Below are 19,377 nucleotides of genomic sequence, written 5' to 3' on the forward strand. Positions count from 1 at the left end.
CCTGAAGTCATCACTGGCTCCACAGGTGTAAGGGCTCGGTCCCCCACGAGCTGCCCGCACTGGAGATGATGGCTGCCAGTGGAGTCCATCCCCACTTCTGACCGACTCGTTACTAGTTCTGACTAATTTGGGGGTTCCCACAATCCCCTCACATTCAAGAGTTTGCTAAAATGACTCAGAACTCAGGAAAGCACTGTGCTTAAAATTAGTTTTATTGTAAAGGATTCAAATGAGGAGTACCAGCCAAATGAAGACACACACAGGGTGAGGCGAGGTCTGGGAGGAAACACAGAGCTTCTGCACCCTTTCTCTGTGGAATCAAGGCCCATCACCATTTCAGCACATTAGTGTGTTCACCAATCAGAGCCTCAGTGTCCAGAGTCTTTAACTGGGCTTCCCTATTTAGACACGACTGATTACATCACCCGGCAACATGACTACGTCAATCTCCAGCACCCCCCAGCCCCCAGCCCCTGAGGTCTGCCCAAAGTCCTGACCCTCTAATTACGTGGTAGGTCCTTTCTGGTGACCAGCCCCCATCCTAAAGCTATCCAGGGGCCTTTCATGACCCACCTCATTCGCATCACAAAGACATTCTTAGCACCCAGGAATCCCAAGGGTTGCAGAAGCTCATCGTCAGGAACCAAGGGTAACGACCAGACAAACCACACCACAGTTAGGCAGGCTGAACTCCGAAGGGCCACAAACCACTGTAATATCTAAAAATTTTCTGCACTCACCAAGAACCAATTTTCACCCCCATGGAGAATGCATCCTCGAAGACAATGAAGAGACAGCCCCCCAAAACCAGAATGGAATTTTATTGTGTAAAGTTGATAGAAGTATGACTAGTATTCTTCTGTACAAAGTGCACAACAAATGGTTTTAAATATAACTGAGAGAAATGCAAGTCCTATGACAACATTTGATACAAGCTGAATCATTTACAAGTACACTAAAAAAGTTTTTAAAATATCATCTTTCGCCAAAGAGTCCATTGCGCATTTCTTAAGAGCAGAGATAGGGAACCTCCCAGGCAGTCACAAGGGCATTTTATTGCCCTCGATGCTGATTTTTACTGCGTGTGCAGATCTGCTTTTTTTCCTGATGTCTGTGAACTTTCTCATCTGTTTATCCAGTCGACTGATACCCTTCTTGGAGGTCCCCTGAAACTAAGAGTGGGGTAAAAATTAAAGAGCAAATTATTGAAACACATACGCTTAGTTTTGTCTTTCATCTTCTTTTATCTGAAAGTCAGCAGACAGAAGAGCTCTCAGCTCTGGAATAGCCAGAATAAGCTTTGGTGACCTCAGGAACAACAGAGCAAGTATACACAGCAGTGTTAGAAAAGCATATTAAACTCTCTCAATGGAGAATAATTTTGTTCTTATCTGTGTCTTACTTTCAAATTTTGCCTCTGGTCCACAGAAATTTGCTAGAAGAGAGAAAGGGGGGTTAAAACTGAAACTACAATCCCCCTAATTCCATCAGATCACATCTTGACTGTATGCTTCTCCCTTTCAAAGACCAAACGTGGAGGTGATCGCTTGACACATATACCTTCAAACAGTGCTGGCATAAAAAATAATGATCTTCTAAGGCAAGGAAAGTCATCGAGAAAAAGCCTGAAGCATAATGAATGAGGTTAGAACCGCTAGGTGCTTGCTGGAACTCTAGTTTCCGATTAGAAACTAGTCAGGGTTCTGTAACCCTGTGCAAATGATGCCCCTTGTCTGAACTACTTCCAGGACTGCTGGGAGAGGTGAATAAGATAATTATAACAAATACAAGCACAGAGGCTAGCGAACAATCGGCGCTCAAAATAAAAGCAGCTATTATTGCTATTACTACTACTTTGCAATCAATTAGTTTGACACAAAAAGTAAATTAATTCTCTTGAACCAAGGGGCTTATACTTCTTGCATCTCCTTCTGCTTGCCCTTTATGTTTAAAGGTTTGCTTGTTAGGTAATTTCTATTTTGAAAAGACTGTGTCTTGAAAAGGTGTGGTCTCCAAGAAATTGACACCTTTTAGAAATGTTGAAAAGGTCTGCCATTTATGTCAGATCAGGGCAAGCTCTTCTTGCTGGCTACAGTAATCTAACAATTCCAATCTTCACGGCTGTCAAGTGGTTAAAAAAAGATGGGATTTTCTAATTCTTCTCCCCAGATGTTTACTACTGAATCACCTGTGAAGCTCAATTCAAAGAATGCTAAAATAAGGTGGAGACTAGGAGACACCCTAGGGTCGGTACCAGTGTGGTGAAGTTCTTTTGAGTTGGGAAGACCCCCCCCCCCCCAAGCCTTATCTCACCTCTGGACTCGTCTTCCACCTCAGTTATAAGCAAAGACCTCTAAGTCATTCTTGAACAAGAGCTGCATTGATCACCCATCCTAGACTTTCTACATACATCCCAATTCCAAATATTATTTTATATCAATTTTAATACTGGGCACTAGTACTCTGAGGGAGCATAAAAATTCATTATCAGATGAGAAAGTTATGCGACTATCACCCTATGCATGCAATACCCCAGATTTCTAGACAGTCCCAAATATCTGACTTCCTTTCAGACACTGTGCCCTGCTTTTTAGTACTTGCAACCAGTCCACAGTGGAAGCCTTACCTGCTCAGACCTCTGCCAACTGCCCAACTCCCAGCAGCCCTACCCATCAGCCCGGACTTCTTGTCCACTCCCAGGACCTTCTCTAATACTTTGAGCCTCTAGCCTCAGCAACTGGGACATGCCCAGGCTGCGCTGATCTACTCCTAGTTACAGCTTGTATGACTTGCATCTGGCAGATGCCTGGTTACCCCAAGCCTGAAAACATACAGAACTGAGTACCTAGCCTGTCAAATTCAATGACTCCTCTCTTGATTTGTCAACCCTACACCACTTCCTTAGGACAGTAAAACTGTATGCTGCACTGCTTTATCAGTGAAAAACCAAAAGGAGCCTAAAAGATTAGCAAGATGGGTTTGCTTAAAAAAATATGGTACAATCATATTACAACACAATATTAAGTCACTGAAGAATGTTAACTCAAATGAATTTTACCATGTTAAGTAAAACACAAACCCAACAAGGTATAAAAGAGTATGATCACAATTTTGCTTAAAAGTTAAAAACCAAAAACAAAAAAACACCACCACCTCCAACAAAAGCCTCTCCAAACCAGTAATAATGTTTATGTACACATATATAAAGGACAGGAAAGAAATAACCCAAAATGTTAATATTAAGGTGTGGTGGGATTACAAGTGACATTAATTTTATTTGTGCTTTTCATATTTAAAAGTCTATATAAAAACATGCACTGCTTGTGTCATTCTAATGTTATTTTAAAAGCATTCCATGGAAAAAATTAGCATATAAACATACAATGTAGCACAGGTTACTGCATTATTTAGAAGCGAAAAATCAGAAACCATAGAGGAATGAATAAACAAATTATATATTCACATGATAGACTATTATGCAGCCATTACAAATGATAACTCTATAAGGTGGTTTAATGAGAAGTGATCAAAATTCTATACAATATAATTTTAATTATATTAAAGTATCAATAGAAAACAAGGCAAAAATTTTATCAAATTGCTTTTGAGTGGTGAGTGATTTTTCTCTTTATAATCTCAAAATTTTCTACAATTATGAGCAGAAAAAACTAAGTTTAAAGCATTACTGAAAATACATGTAACACATCAAAATTGTTAGCAGTGGTGACTTACACAGAGGAAGAGCAGGACTTTGGGAATGGGGCTTATTCTCTAGTATATTTACTCTTGTAATTTCAAAAATAAAAATTACATTTAAAACAAAAAGAGTTTCATTTGAAAGCCATTTACTCACTCCAATTTTCTTCTTGGGAAACATGTTTTCTAGTAACACTCATTAGTGTCTATGCAATGTGAAAGCCTTGAATGAATATGTAAGGAATCTTCTTGAACAGGGAAACAGTGTCAGGTGGTTTAAGGACAATTTACTGAAATGTAACATGGGACTACCAGCCCCCAAAACATGCCTTATTATTATTTTTCTTTTTTTGACAGAGCTCTATAAGCCAGACACAGGCCAAGATAAATACCAGCCAGTTTTGATCTGGAGAGTGCTGGGGATGGAGAAGAACTCTGCTTGAACTCCCCTCTCGTCATGCTGGTCACCTCTCGCTCTAGCAACAGGCTGGGCCACCTCTGCCTCCCTCCCCATCAGCTACGGGGAGGGTGGGATCAGAACCAGCAACACCAGCAGACAGGCACATGCCCTTCCAAACAAGACTGGCCACTAGGATTTTTTATTACGTTTTCACTGCCCTATTATAGTTCTTGATTCTCAAAATAGTGTGCTGGGGAAGAAAATGTGTTACGAAAGAGAGGAATAAAAGGATGGAAGAGACAGAGAGAAAAGTAAAGGTAAAGATAAACAGGGGTGGTCGGGGGGGAAGGAGGGATATCAAGGGACACAGAAATAGAAAGAAAAAAGGGAAGAAGGGGACTTCCCTGGTGGCCTAGTGGTTAGGATTTCACGTTTTTCACTGCCGTGGCCCAGGGTTCAATCCCTGGTCAGGGAACTGAGATCCCGGAAGCCCCAAGGTGTGGCCAAAAAAAGGGGGGGTGGGAAGAAAAAAGGGAAGGAAGTAGAGATGAAGAAATTCTTAGCACTGAACCAGTGCTCTTCTACCCTTTATTTATTCTCATTAAGTAAGACTGTGTGCTTTGTTTTGATAGCAGCTTAACAACAAAGTGAAATGGCAGGAAGGTACGTGTGTCCGTGGAAATAGCTGCCAAAGCAGGGGTCACGGAGGAGTCACAAAAGGAAGGCAACACACTCAGACAGATGCTCAAGAGGGCACTGCCGCAAAGGCGCCACCGTTAACCTCTGAGCACAGCAGGTCAGTGAGTCTGGCTTTATGAATGTTTCCAAGTCTTCTTCATTTCCGACCATGAACTGAATATGTATTAATTAAATTTATCTCCTAAATATTCAGTGTCAGGCTTTATGCAATGAGCCCTCAGTGCAGTTACTGAGCCACTGACAACAGGAAAAGAAGCCACCTCCCTTTCACCAAGACGTTACTAACCAATTTGCATGCCTGTAAGGGCGACCACTAGGATTCCAGGCCCTAACAGAAACCTTTTTAATAAAAAGGGTACCAGTCAGAAAGACCAAAATGCCTAGCCGTGAGGTAATTACCTATTAGTCTCTAGGGTACTGATAAAGGAAGGGAATCCCGTATCAATTTCTCAATATTCAAGAGGACTAGAATGTCACTAAGTGCCTGTTACGGTCATTATTTCATAAACTGAAAGTGGTCCTGGCCTTTTCTGGTTAAGAAAGCACACACACACTTGTTTTCACTCTAGCTGCTGACAACTCAAGCCCATGCACAGAGCATGCTTCCTTGGGGATACCTCCCGGACACGCTCTGGTAGGGCCAGGCCTACAGGGGCATCCTGTTGCCTTCAATGCTGAACTTGACAGCACGGTGCACTCTGCTGAGTCGCTTCTGTTCTGCAAATCGCCTCTTATGCTTTTCCAATCGGCTTAGGCCCTTTTTAAGAATACCAGGCTAGAAAGAGTAGTTTGAATGGAGAATAAAAAAAGATTACTGAGAAGCAATAAGGATCACCGAATAGTATTTACAGTGATGGCAGAGGAAGTGTCTACCCTAATAAACACCTCACAACAGAATTACTTAAAACAGCTGAATAGAAAGGGAGGGGTAGCTTGCAGAAGCAGGTGAGTTTTGTTTCTCAGGGTTCTTAAAAAAAAAAACGACTGTACCAAAACACTCTAGGCTTCAAGATTCAGTTGAAATAAAGGGACTAATAAGAGGAAACTTCCCAACTTGATAATGTTCCTTTAAGTCCGAAGTAAACCTCATCAGCAATAAGTGATCTGGCTAGATAAGTGACCAGAAAATAGCTCTCGTCAAATCAGATAAACCTTAAGAGCTGTTAAGGGTTATTAAACACAAAGTAAAAGACAGTCATCTGCATTTCAGATCCACCTTGCTGTCCCCCTGCTTGCTTACCCTGGACGACTCCATTTCCACGTTCCACTTGGGCCTGACAACATAGTCCTTGTTCGAGGGCATGGGGACCCTTGCCCGGGCACAGAATCCAGGATCTCCAGGTCTAAGAGCCCTGAGAGCGGGAAGAAGAGCATGCTGCTTATGTAGCCGACCACACCCGGCTGCATCCCGTTCGGCTGCACACCTGTGTCAAACCTCCTCTGCCCTCCCGAAGTCACCCGCTCCAGCATCCTGCTGTCTGTCTTAGATGGCCTCATCGTCACTCACACTGCTGTACCAATGGCTCAACTTCCCCCTCAAAGCCTATTTCCTCTGCATTTTCAGGACTCCTTTTCACCTCTCCTCAGCTTCAGATATAATCGCATCTCTCCTTTCTAAGGCTGGTTCCTCCATCAGGACTCTGAATCTCAATTTCTCTGGTCTAATAGTCACTCATGTGTTCACTTGTGAGGTGAAGAACCAGGGATTCAAAATGACCCCCTAGACTGAGTATACCCATAAAGTAGCTTACATGGTTGTGCATACGCAACTCATACAGTAATTTTTTGGTCTGTTTCTTGTTTTTAAAAAAGTTCGAGATAATTATAGATTCACATGCAGTTGCAAGAATTAATGCAGAGAGATCCAGTGTCTCTCCCAAAGGTAACAACATGCAGAAACTATAGTACAATATTACAACCAGGATATTGATGTTGCTATAATCCATCAATTTTTATTTACATTTCCCCAGTTTTACTTGCACACATTTATCTGTGTGTGTGTGTATTTAGTTCTATGCACTTTTATCATGTGTGTAAGTTCGTGCATCCACCACAGGATCCCTCCTATTGCCCTTTAGTAAACATGTCCACCTCCCCACCCCATCTGCCCAGTCCCTAGCCCCTGGTGACCATGAATCTATTAATTTCTGTAATGCTGGCATTTGAAGAATGTCATATAAATGGAATAATACACCATGTAACCTTTAGAAACTGGCTTTATCCACTCAACATAATGCCCTTGAGGATCCAACCAAGTTGTTACATCTATCAATATTTTGTTCCATTTAATTGCTGAGCAGTACTCTATGGTATGAATATACTATAGTCTGTTGAACCATTCACTTGCTGAAGGACATCTGGGTTGTTTCCAGTTGTGGACTATTACGAATAAAGCTGTACTAATAGACAGGTTTTTGCACAAACATAAGTTTTCATTTCTCTGGGATAAATGCCTGAGAATCTTGTGCAAGTGCTGGGTTGTATGGTGGTTGCATGTCCAACCTTACAAGAAACTGCCAAACTATTTTCCAGGGCAGCTGTACCACTTCACCCGCAGCAATGGATGAGTGATCTAGTTTCTCTGCATCCTTGCCAGCACTGGATGGCGCCACATACAGTAACTTTTATGTACAAATTGGAGAACTACCACGCTAGACTAACGTAAGACTACCATCCTTCAAAAGTGAAGCCTATTTGATGTCTGGGAATTCGAATCATTCAACCTTTAGGTAACTATCCACCCCAGTGGTAAACGGAGGGTGGGTATTTGCGGGGGTGGGGGAAGAAGAGGAAGAGAAGGCTAAAAAATTCTAAAATTGTTTCTATTCCCTTGTACGGTTTACTCCATTCTTAGTATCAAGCTTCTGTAACTTTCATATACGTGAACTGAAACTTCTGTTAACTTTCATACACATTAACTGACTAGAAAACCTCCCACAACTCTCATTTTTCCCCAGAAGCCACTGTCAGCACACCTATCCACCAGCAAACGACACGTGCTCCCTCTAGCTCATTTCTCGTTCTCCTTTTGCGATCTGGGTGCTGCCTGATTGCCAGCCCTCACTGCACAAACCCCCGTGAAGCCTACCCTCTGCCACGGCCCACCCCCAGCGTGGCCTCATTCTCCTCTGGGTTCTCCTCCAACGTGCAGGACCACAACTGCTCACTGGCCTTCACTGGCTACACCCCTTTTCAAAGGGTTCAGTTTATTTCTTACTCTGTACTCTCTTGAGTCAACAATCTTTTCTACGGAGGTAACTATCAAATCTATGTCTCTAGCCCAAATTGCAGTTCTAAGCCCAGGATAATTATAGGACCATCTCAGTCACCTTACATTTAATATGCTCAAAACAGACATCATCTATGCCTTCACATCTACTCCTCCTCTCCACTCTAGTGAAGGGTTACTTAAGTTTAAAGTTCTGGTTGGTATCTTCAGCTCTAGCCCACTTTTCACCCGCCACGCCAGACTCCTGGCAGCTGTACACCTGCGAGGGCTCCTCAACCTTCTGCTTCTCCGTTACAGTCTCAGTTTAGCTGTATCACTGCCTTCAGTTCCTCTGCCCTGCAACCCATCCTACATCGTGCTACCAGCAGAAGCATTCCAAATCAATCGGACGACTTCACGTCCATGCTCAAAAACTTTCTAGGAAACCAAAGAGAAGTGAGAATTCCTCATCTTGGCTTAAAGCACTTCAGAATTTGGTCAACATCTGCATTTCCAACCTTATCTTCCACCACCTCAGGCACCATACTACTGCCCGACTACTTGCCATCCCTAAAACAGGCCTTGCGTGCTTACCCCACATCTTTGCTTAAGCTCTCCCCTTTGCCTACAATCCCTCTAAAGACTTTCTGAAAGAATGGACTACTTTTAATTTGATTCTGTATTTTCAGAGTTTACCAGAGAGTCTAGCACATAGCAAGCAGCAACAAAATCTTTGAATGAACTATTTCTCAATCTTCTTACAACCTCCAGGGCACCCACAGAATGTGAATATTCAATAAATACTACACCTGGAATCATCCCCTGCCAATGTGAACAGAGCATCATTTCATTTGCTATTTTTCTTAAAACAAAGCAGCAAGCAGAACATTCCCAATATAGTCTACATTGAAAATCAATACAAAAATCTTACTTTTCCTCTCCTGTCAGCACCTTTTCCAAATCTCTTCGGGGTGTCTGACCACCAGTGCTGGGAAAAAAAGTAATTGATGAGATATTAGGAAATGTCAGGACCTTATAACTAAGGAAAAAAGAGCAAAATGAAATATCAAACTTAGACCACCGTTAGGTCCTTTACACTGGATCAGGGAAAATAATTCCTAATATTGTATTATAAAAGTACTACTTATTATTTTTTTTAAAAAATTTTTTATTTATTATTTATTTATTATTTTTATTTTTGGCCGTGTTGGGTCTTCGTTTCTGTGCGAGGGCCTTCTCCAGTTGCGGCGAGTGGGGGCCACTCTTCATCGCGGAGTACTACTTATTTTAATGATCATTTGCACACCGGGTTTCACTCACCTGTAATGAGCCTGCCATCTTGGATGCAACTACATCCAGTTTATTGATATAAATCGAACATTTTTTTTTTCTCTTAAGGATCTGGAAATGGGACTGAGAAAGTTTTTTCTGCAAGAGGCTGAAACAACCTAAGCAACCTCCAGACGGTGGCAGAGGCCAGATCCAACCAGAAAAGCCTGCAAGCGGAAGGGGTGTGGAGCTTCACTGTACACTACCACATTTAAACTAAAAAGGTATCACGAACTGCAAGACATATCAAGCAGGCGAAAGACAAAATCCTACCATCTTGTAGGTTTCTTAATGATCTTAATTACCAACCCCCCCGAGTTATCGCAACAATAGCGTTTACTCCACTTACTCCTACCTGTTCATTCGTCGCCGTTGAGGCATCTGCTCTAGGTCTCTCTGCTCCCTTTCTTCTCTTGTCATTCCTTTGTAGTTTGAGGTAAGACCAAATATAGGCCGGGACCATTCATCTACAATGGAGAAAAATTAAATATTTAGCCCATAAAGTAGCATTTCTACTACCATTCTTTGAAATAATCATACCCTAGTGTAATATCATATTCTAGGCATTAAGAACATTCTTTCCTCCAAAAAAAAAAAAAAAAAAAAAAAAGAACATTCTTTCCTTAAAGATAACATTATTTCAGGACCATTTGTAGAATAAACACAGCATGATACCAGCATCACAACTAGCTCCAGCTGATTCAGAAAATTCAATATAAAAAGTTCACTTAAAAAAAAAAAAAAAGATCACTTAAACCTGTAATCACCACAGAGGCTTAAAGAAAGTAACATCTATCTCACTTTGACAGTCATCAACTAGCTGTGTTATTTCATAAAGACAGTTTAATTTCTAAATTTAGTCTCTTGAAAACAGAAAATCTTTTGTTTTTTTTTTTAACTGAAGTATAGTTGATTTACAATATTTAGTTTCAGGTGTAGAGCATAGTGATTCTTTTTTTGGCAGATGCTTTTTCCATTATAGGTTATTATCCCCTGTGCTATACAGTGTATCTTTATTGATTATCTATTTCACGTATAATATTTTGTACCTGTTAATCCCATACTCCTAAGTTGTTCCTCCCCGCTTCTCTCTCCCCTTTGATAACCGTAAGTTTGTTTTCTATGTCTGTATGTCTGTTTCTGTTTTGTATACAGATTCATTTGTATTATTTTCTAGATTCCACACATAAGTGATATCATATAGTACTTGTCTTTGTCTGACAAGTACTATATGATATCACTTATATGTGGAATATGTATTTCACTAAGCACAACATTCTCTACGTCCATCCATGTTGCTGCAAATGGCAATATTTCATTCTTTTTTATGGCTCAATAGTATTCCATTGTATAAATGTACCACATCTTATTAAGCCAATTGTCTGTTGATGGGCATGTGGGTTGCTTCCATGTCTTGGCTATCATAAATAATGCTGCTATGAACATTGGGATACATGTATCTTTTTGAATTAGAGTTTTCATTGTTTTTCTGGATATATATCCAGGAGTAGAATTGCTGGACTGTATGAAAGTTGTACTTTTAGTTTTTTAAGGAACTTCCATACTGTTTTCCATAGTGGCTGCACCAATTTACATTCCCACCAATAGTGTAGGAGGGTTCCCTTTTCTCCACACCGTCTCCAGCATTTATTAGTTGCAGAGTTATTGATGATGGCCATTCTGACTGGTGTGAGGTGATACCTCACTGTGGTTTTGATTTTCATTTCTCTAATAATTAGCAATGTTGAGCATCTTTTCATGTGCCTGTTGGCCATGTGAATGTCTTCTTTGGAGAAATGTCTATTTAGGTCTTCTGCCCATTTTTTTAATGGGCTTTTTTTTTTGATATTGAATTGCATGAGCTGTTTGTATATTCTGGATATTAACCCCTTGTCGGTCACATCATTTGCAAATATTGAAAACAGAAAACCTTGAAATTCCTCTACTTTCTTACTCTAACCAAAAACAAGCTCCCTTATTACTTGTCAAAATGGTCTAAATCTTTAAAAATTACATTTTGATAGTGCAGGTGTAGGGTCTGTACTTCATTAAGTCTAAGAAAGCTGCTAAGGTGATCACACAAAAAAGTACTACATGCGCACTGTTTAGCCAGTAAAAGTCCAGAGGTGCCAGCTGATGTCTTTGCTCTTATCGCCGCATTGTATCAAAACAAGAAAGGACCTTTACAGACAGAACACAGGTGTTGTCAAACTAAGAAGGAAGCAAGGAGTCTCAGGGGAGTCTATATCTCTTTAAAAACTGACCCGCTGTCCCCAACCCTGGATTCAGAATCACCTGTAGTACATCACAGGTACCAGGGGGAACAGTCTGCTTCTCTCTTGCCTAGGGCAAAAAGAACGTGGAGACCCACTGCATCAAAGCATCAAAAGCTTATTGTTTAATAGGCAATAAACTACTGATTATTAATAAGATCGAAGATATACTACTTCTCTAGTTTATAAAAAGAATTAAATTTCTCTAAAGGCTTTTGATAGTCTTAAACATTCAACAGAAAAATAACTACTGTATTCAGATACAAAAGTAGTTACTATTTCAAATTAGACTTGAAGTTTAAAAATTTCTTTCCAACACAAAGCACAGGACGAGCTAAGAAGGATGATGAAGACGCATGCGGTGTTCATGAACAATATGGCAGCTGAGTAAATGAACCTCAGTTAGATTCCTCTGGATTCCTCTGTCATCAGTAAGTCATAACACACAAAGGCTTTGGAGACCATTATAAATATAACAACAATAGCAGCAGTGGCTAACATTTCTTGAAGACTTACTATATTCTAGGCACCATGCTTTACATACACCTTCTCACTTATTCTTTAAGACAACCCAAACTAAACACATAATTCTCTGTTTCACAGAGGAGGAAACCAAGGCTTAGAGCTTAAATCACTAGCCCAAGGATATGTAGTAAGGTAGGTGGTGAATCTAGGATTTGAACCCAGGTATGACCGACTCTAGGGCCAACATTCTAATCCCTCTCTCTCTACATGGTCTTGATCCATGATTAGAAAATGTATCATTCTACTTGTTATATACTGGATAGCATACTTAAATATACTGAGAAGCATTTTAAGTCTAAGGGAAAAAAGCTTAGTACCTATAAGAAGGTATCAAAAAATTTTCCTACTCCATTTCATTGACTCATTTTAAATGAAAATTGGTAAAAATATAGTTAGCTTTTATATATACTTGTCTCTCTATATACATAAACACACCAAACAAAAAGTAAAATGTACATACTGATTAATTTCCCTGCCATGTCCTTGTTGGACCTTGATTCCTTGGGGTGTTTATAGAGATACATCACTGCTCGTCCAATCCCACTATGCTTCAGGGTCTCCTGGCTCACACTAGGTAGCTGGGGAACATAAACACAGACATACATATTAATCATTCTGAAGCTGGGAGTCTTGCCAATCTACTCTAGAGGGCCGGCAAGACCTGGTTCATTCACAACAGAATAACAAAAAAGTTTTATTTTCAGGATCTACGGACACTGAACACAAACATACTTTGTGTTCACATCAGTAGTTGAGAGTTCAGTACTACCACTGAGTTGAAGTAAAACTTAACAGTATGAGAAAGTGTGAACTAAGCATCCTCAGAGGTTAGCAGCTTAATAAATCAAGGGTCCTCTCAGGCCTCTGAACCAAACAGACCTAAGCCTGAACCCAACCACAGCCATCTGCTAGCTATGTGACCTTGGACAAGTCATTTAACTTCCCTGAGTCTTAATTTCCTCATCTGTAAAATGGAGATAATACACCTACCTTGCAGGTTTGTTGTGAGGAATAAGTGAACCTATATATTTAAAAAACACCTGGCACATAGCAGGTTCCTCGGGAACTCCTTCAGAAGTTAAGTAGCTTGCCCAAGGTGTCTCAGCCACATGAAGGTGGCCCAGGTCAAGATTCAAATGCATGCTTATCTGATGCTGAAGCTGGTGCTCTTTCTACTTCAAGTGCCTCCCTACAACATGCCCACTACTATACTACTCTTCTCAGATAAACCAGAGCTACTCCAAGACCTTTTTTCCTTCAATACCACAGTCACACGAAGTTTTAAAAGGCTTTCCTTTTATGCTCATTTTATTCGTTATGTTCCTAATAAACACACCTAATAAAACTCCTCTTCTGATAGGCTGTGGCAGCGAGGATATATAAATATATGGCAAAATACACAGGTTATGATAATACAAACCACAGTAGATAATGAATGAAGAGCAAATAAGTCAGATTATCTGCCTCTGACCTCTTGCAGAATCTTCAGCAGCTCTTCTCGAATCTTTAGTGCCGGCAAACTCCTATCTGGTAGAGGGGAGAGCCATTCTTTGATGGCAGACATCACACCACTGTCAATAAATGTTTCTTTAAGGTCCTGCCTGTAATAAGAAGAAGAATTAAAAAAAAAAAAAAAAAAAGTCAAGTCTATGAATGTTGATTCTATTGTAGCTTCCTTTGGATTTTCTTACAGATTTAGTGATGTTTCCAAAAACTGCTTTTAAAAACTGACTCATATACATTATTTACTGAGCACCTATTCATAGACTTCAACAGCAATATGAAATTTAGCTCCTATTTTCAAGAAACAAACAGACTTGATAGGTAAAGATGATGTGTTAAAGGAAAAAAAAAAAACACAAAAAACACACCAAATTACAAAAGGTAATGCTGATATGAATGGTACAGACTGTAAGAATAATGAGCTTTAATTATTACAGCTAAGAAAAAAAAAAGTTTAATCTATGAGAAGAGTGATCCTCAAACTGTTTCAAGTAAGACAGAACCCAGAATTGTGCTATTCTTTGCAGGACACCAGAGAGAATACCATTCTCCTAGCAGAAAAAAATCCCAATGAAATACCGATGCTATTCAAATTCCATTTTATGTACTAGAATCAATTATGGTAACAGGGAACATGACATTATATATATGAAATCTGGCACAGATAATTTTGTCTGTTGGGATAGAGGTAGCAATTTTCTAGTAGAAAGTCCTAGACCATATGGCTGGCTCATCGGTGTACTAATGCATTTCTTTAGCCATCAAAAGAAGGCTACTGCTGAGTTCAAGGAGAAATCAAAGTTGCTCAGGAATGTGAGCAAACCAATGAAAAGAACCTGCAGAAGGACCACTGACATAATTCATGATATAACAGGACACATGAGTCTTATTCACTATGTGCTTCAACTAGTCTCCCAGGATTTGCTCTGTTCTCAATCACACTGGGAAAAAAGATGCAATTTTACCAGACACTAAACAGTCTATAAAGAACAAAATAAGTGGTTTCCAAGTTTTTCTTTCATTAATATTAGTTTGCTATTTGTTCTGTTTGCATCAGGCATCAAAGTTTAAGAAAAATTTGTGATGAACTAATAATCTAGGAAATTCTATTCACTATTGTTTTTCTGTAAATTGACAGAAGGCAATCATTCTTTAATATCTCTAGAATACTAGTACATAGCTTGAATATCATTCCATTAAAAGGGAACACTTTTTCGGACTTCCATGGTGGCGCAGTGGTTAAGAATCCGCCTGCCAACGCAGGGGACACGGGTTTGATCCCTGGTCCAGGAAGATCCTAACTGCCGCGGAGCAACTAAGCCCATGCGCCACAACTACTGAGCCCGTGCTCTACAGCCTGTGCTGTGGACCCCGTGAGACACAACTACTAAAGCCCTCGCGCCTAGAGCCCACTCCGCAACAAGAGAAGTCACCGCAATGAGAAGCACGCGCACCGCAATGAAGAGTAGCCCCCGCTCGCTGCAACTAGAGAAAGCCCGCGTGCAGCAACAAAGACCCAATGTAGTCATAAATAAATAAATAAATAAACACTTTTTCAAGAAAACAGAATACTTACTTCTTAAGGTGCATGACCACAGTAGGTAATAATGTTAATTTTTTCAGTGCTGGCTTTTTTTGATTATTCAACTGTCTGTCTTCCTATCCAGGAAGAAAAAGATTGAAAAAAAAAAAAAAAAAAAGGAAAAAAGGGCAATTGTTAATAGTGAATTATAACCACTACAATTCTAAACTTTAAATATAATAAAGCAGCAATTTCTCCAAGACACTACAGTTTTTCCTAAAAGAAAGAATAATTACATAAAGAATAAAAAATAAAAAAAAATAAAAAAATAAAAAAAAAAAAGAATAGACTTTCTGCAGAGCCAAAACCCACAAAACTATTACAATAATTAGTTTTAACAACTATAAACCGAGAGGAACAAATTTAATTTAAAACATTGGCATTAACTATCAAGTCTTCAGAGTTCATTCAAGGTACAAATTATACATGGAAAAATTTGGTTTATCATCAAGAATAATTTTGCAGCTATATGAGGCTTGTAAAGAAAGATAAAAGAATATGCTATTAAAGAAGAGTTTTAGTATTTGCTTGGGTATGTTTTTCCTACTTTTTTTTTTTTTGCCAGGCCACACAGCTTATGGGATCTTAGTTCCCCAACCAGGGATCGAACCCGGGCCCTCAGCAATGAAAGCGCAGAGTCCTAACCATTGGGCAACCAGGGAATTCCGCCTACTTTTTTAATTATAGAAAATTTTAAATTCTACAGACATACAAAACAAAATAATACACTCCTGTCATGTACATTTCAACAATTAAACACACATGGCCAGTCTTATTCAGCTATCTCTCTAGCTACTTTTCCCTTCACCCTTGAATAATTTTGCAACAAATCCTAGACACATGTCACTGGATTCACAAATACTTCAGCAAGTGTCTCTAAAAGAGCAGGACTTGTTTTTAAACATAATACTTGGGCAATTTTTACAATTTGAGCAGAATTTTTAAATGCAGTGAGTTAAATGCAATCATTTGATCAGAGACAAAAGAATGACACACAGGTTTATAACATAATAAATATGAGTTTATAATTTTTTGTATGTGAAGAAACATCACTTTGTGGTAGCAGAACCTGAGAACAAAATCATTCCCCCATAAAACCAGCAAACCAATTCAGCTAAACAGCCCCATTTTACTTAATACTTAGTCTTTTCACTTTTTTCCTAAAACACACTACTTAAAAATTAAAATTATTTCCATGCTTAAAATTTAGAACAGTAAATGCTTATTATAAAAAAAACAAAAACAAAGTATTTTTAATGTAGTTTAAGCAAGGATTAAGTGTAAAAAAAAAAAAAAAAAAGAAAAGAAAAAAAGGCGGGAATTCCCTGGTGGTCCAATAGTTAAGATTCTTCACTGTCGAGGGTCCGGGTTCAATCGCTGGTAGGGGAACCAAGATCTCATAAGCTGCACGGAGAAAAAAACAAAACAAAACAGGGACTTCCCTGGCGGTCGAGCAGTTAAGACTCCATGCTTCCAATGCAGGGGACGCAGGTTCGATCCCTGGTCTGGGAACTAAGATCCCACATGCCTCGCAAACAAACAAAACAAAAAAGGCCACATAACCAAATATGTGGGAGAAAGAAAGATGAAGCTAGAAGTGACCTATCTCACCTCAGCAGCTTCATTCATCTTGACGATCATGGCGCTCACAACGTCGTCAGCATCACTAATAAAAGTACCACCATCACGGTTACGCCTGCGCTTGCCACTCAGGCTCTTTTTCCGCTGCAACATCATCTCAAAGTCCGACAGAAAGTCCATGCTAAGCAGTAACCCAAAATTAAGTGAAATATAAATTCCCTTTTAAATACCCATTTTCTTTTATGACAGTTAAGAACCACCAACTTTCTTAATTCTAACTCAGTGAAGTGCTACTTTCTTTTAAAGTGCAAGTACTTTTAAAATTGCTTTTAAAAGTACAAGTGATCATACATTTTATGCTCAACTTCCCAACAGTTACACATTAAATACTAATAGCCCTACACCTTCATACACTATGTTCATGCTTACATGTGTTAGCCTGAAAAAGAACATTTCAAATTTCAAGTTTTGCCTGCCACTCCATGGTTCAGTTTTAGTTGCATTGCCTTTTTGGGGGGGGAAAAGAGTTGTTTTCAATTATCTGAATTTTTTTGTCTTATACAGAATAAGTAGGAAAAAAAAAACTGCTGTTTTTTAGTGATAAGAAGTATAACTCTCAAAACATAATGTGACTGAGATAAAGATAGAGATCTACAAATCTGCTAAGAGCCTCAAAAAGACTTTGTAGCTTTCACCTGAATCTTTACACTCAACGAGGAGCTAATATGCTCTCTGCCTCTATCATATAAATAAGATGATACGGTTTATAATTTAATTTCCAAAGGCACTGCCAAACTCATTCAGCTTAATTCTTGCATGTCACTAGGAATTAAAGCATCATCTTTATAAACAGTAACTAACAAATCAGTCTATGTTTGTCACCTCTCATGACACTAGATTCTTCTGAACATAGATTCCAACCATCTCAACAAAACTATGTGAAATACAATCAAGGAATATTTTGTATCTAAAACTTCCCCCCTGGGACCCCCAAATCAGCTTCCTCTCTCTCTGTCAAAAAAGAAAGTTTTTATTAGGTTATTTTTCAGAAGAACTTACTTGGTGAGATATAAATTAAAAGCCTGGTAACCATACAGCCCCACAAATTAAGACAGCTGAGCACAGGGCAAATGAAAGAAAAATAACAACAGCAAATAACTTTTGGACAGCACTGTATATAGAGAAGTAGATGGGAGAAAAAAAATGGAAGATTCTTTCCTACACTTAATCAGGAACCAAAATAAGAAAAACAAAGTTTGGTAGTCTCTACCTTCATTTTTAAAGTTCTCTTTAACAAAGTCCTTTTTAAAAAAATAAAACAAACTTACTGTTTTCCTCTCTTTATGTTATCATCAGAATCCGAATCTTCTGCTTCTTTTACCTGTGTTTCACTTTTTTCTTCTTCCAAATCTTCTTGGTTAAAACCCTAAAGGCAGGGTAAGTTAGCCGGAGTTACCGCAACCTCATTACAGACTCTCATCTATGTAACTGCTCTTAATTTTTTGCATTTTTAAAGTAATACATTCATAAAGAATAAAAATTAAGTAGATATCAAAAGACATATAGCAAAAAAGCTCCCTCCCACCCTAGCCCTTAGTGTTATTAGTTTTCTTGTCTCCTTCTTCATTTTTAAGGCTTTAGATGATTTCACCAAATGACTGCAACCATAATTTAAACATTTCCCTAATGACATTTAGGTATGTGTATTTGAAATTTTGAGAAACATCTGCATGCAAACTGTCCTCTACAGAGGTTATACCAAATTAACTCTCCTTCCAGGAAAGCACAAATTCACCTGTTTCCTCACCTTCCCACTACTACAGCAGGTTATCAAGCATTGATATTTGCAATCTCTGGACTGAAAAAAACAAAAGGCATCTCTGTAGCTTTCTTTGCATCCTCTTATTATGAGTAAAGCTGGGCATTTCTCATGTTTCAAAGCCATCTGTTGCTATTTCTCTGTGAACTCTCAATATCCTATGGCCAGTTTTCCGTTGGATCTTTGTCTTATTGGTATGGAAAATCTCTTTAAAAATTAGGGAAATTAGCCCTTGCTACATGATGGGAACTGCACAATCCTGACATCTGTACAGTTTGATTTTGTTTATGGTAATGTCTTCTGGGTATAATTTAAAATTTTTTATGTCATTTAAATGGTCAGTCTTTTCTTTATAGCTTCCAACTTTCATGTTATACTCAGAAAGGCCTCCCCAATGGTTCCCCTAGTATGCTGTTTTCTACACTGAACTGAACCCATAATCAAGTTGACGTCCACTCTCCACACTAGAGAAACATATCTTATGCTTGTAAAATGTTGCTTAACTGAGTGTAAGCCCCATGAGGGCAATGTCCAAACAATCTCTGGTATACAGGCTCTCAAATATTTGTTGAATGAATTCTTGTCTATTTTCTTTAGGTTTATTTACTATTTTTCTACCATCTTGAATTAGACTCTAAATTCATCTACTTTCATCCTCTCTTGCTTTAGTAATGAAAGTACTGACTTCTTTTTTAACACAAGAACTGTTTAACAACTAAGTTTTAAATTTGGGGGTGGCAAGGGTGCTTTTATGTGCTAATT

The 19,377-nt window shown here is 39.0% G+C and overlaps 1 protein-coding gene across 6 annotated transcripts in view; it reads right to left on the reverse strand.

Annotated features, from left to right (window-relative positions):
- Nucleotides 1–801: 801 nt before the first annotated feature.
- The window catches only part of IWS1 (interacts with SUPT6H, CTD assembly factor 1), a 47,404-nt gene continuing 28,828 nt past the window's right edge, over nucleotides 802–19,377 (reverse strand). For 3 of the 6 annotated variants that reach the window (XM_068545302.1, XM_068545303.1, XM_068545301.1), the window contains exons 6-14: nucleotides 18,125–18,222; nucleotides 16,827–16,977; nucleotides 15,210–15,292; nucleotides 13,602–13,731; nucleotides 12,591–12,708; nucleotides 9,688–9,799; nucleotides 8,935–8,991; nucleotides 6,036–6,147; nucleotides 802–1,172 (exon numbers count right to left, since the gene is read on the reverse strand). In XM_068545302.1, the coding sequence (XP_068401403.1) occupies nucleotides 1,041–1,172; nucleotides 6,036–6,147; nucleotides 8,935–8,991; nucleotides 9,688–9,799; nucleotides 12,591–12,708; nucleotides 13,602–13,731; nucleotides 15,210–15,292; nucleotides 16,827–16,977; nucleotides 18,125–18,222 (993 nt within the window). In that variant the 3' untranslated portion in view covers nucleotides 802–1,040. Of the gene's footprint in view, nucleotides 1,173–3,625; nucleotides 5,571–6,035; nucleotides 6,148–8,934; nucleotides 8,992–9,687; nucleotides 9,800–12,590; nucleotides 12,709–13,601; nucleotides 13,732–15,209; nucleotides 15,293–16,826; nucleotides 16,978–18,124; nucleotides 18,223–19,377 lie in introns of those variants that run through there. The other 3 variants (XM_068545304.1, XM_068545306.1, XR_011074164.1) reach the window with 3 other exon arrangements.

Source organism: Eschrichtius robustus, chromosome 5 (genome assembly GCF_028021215.1).
Source record: "Eschrichtius robustus isolate mEscRob2 chromosome 5, mEscRob2.pri, whole genome shotgun sequence".
In the NCBI taxonomy this organism is placed as follows: Eukaryota; Metazoa; Chordata; class Mammalia; order Artiodactyla; family Eschrichtiidae; genus Eschrichtius; species Eschrichtius robustus.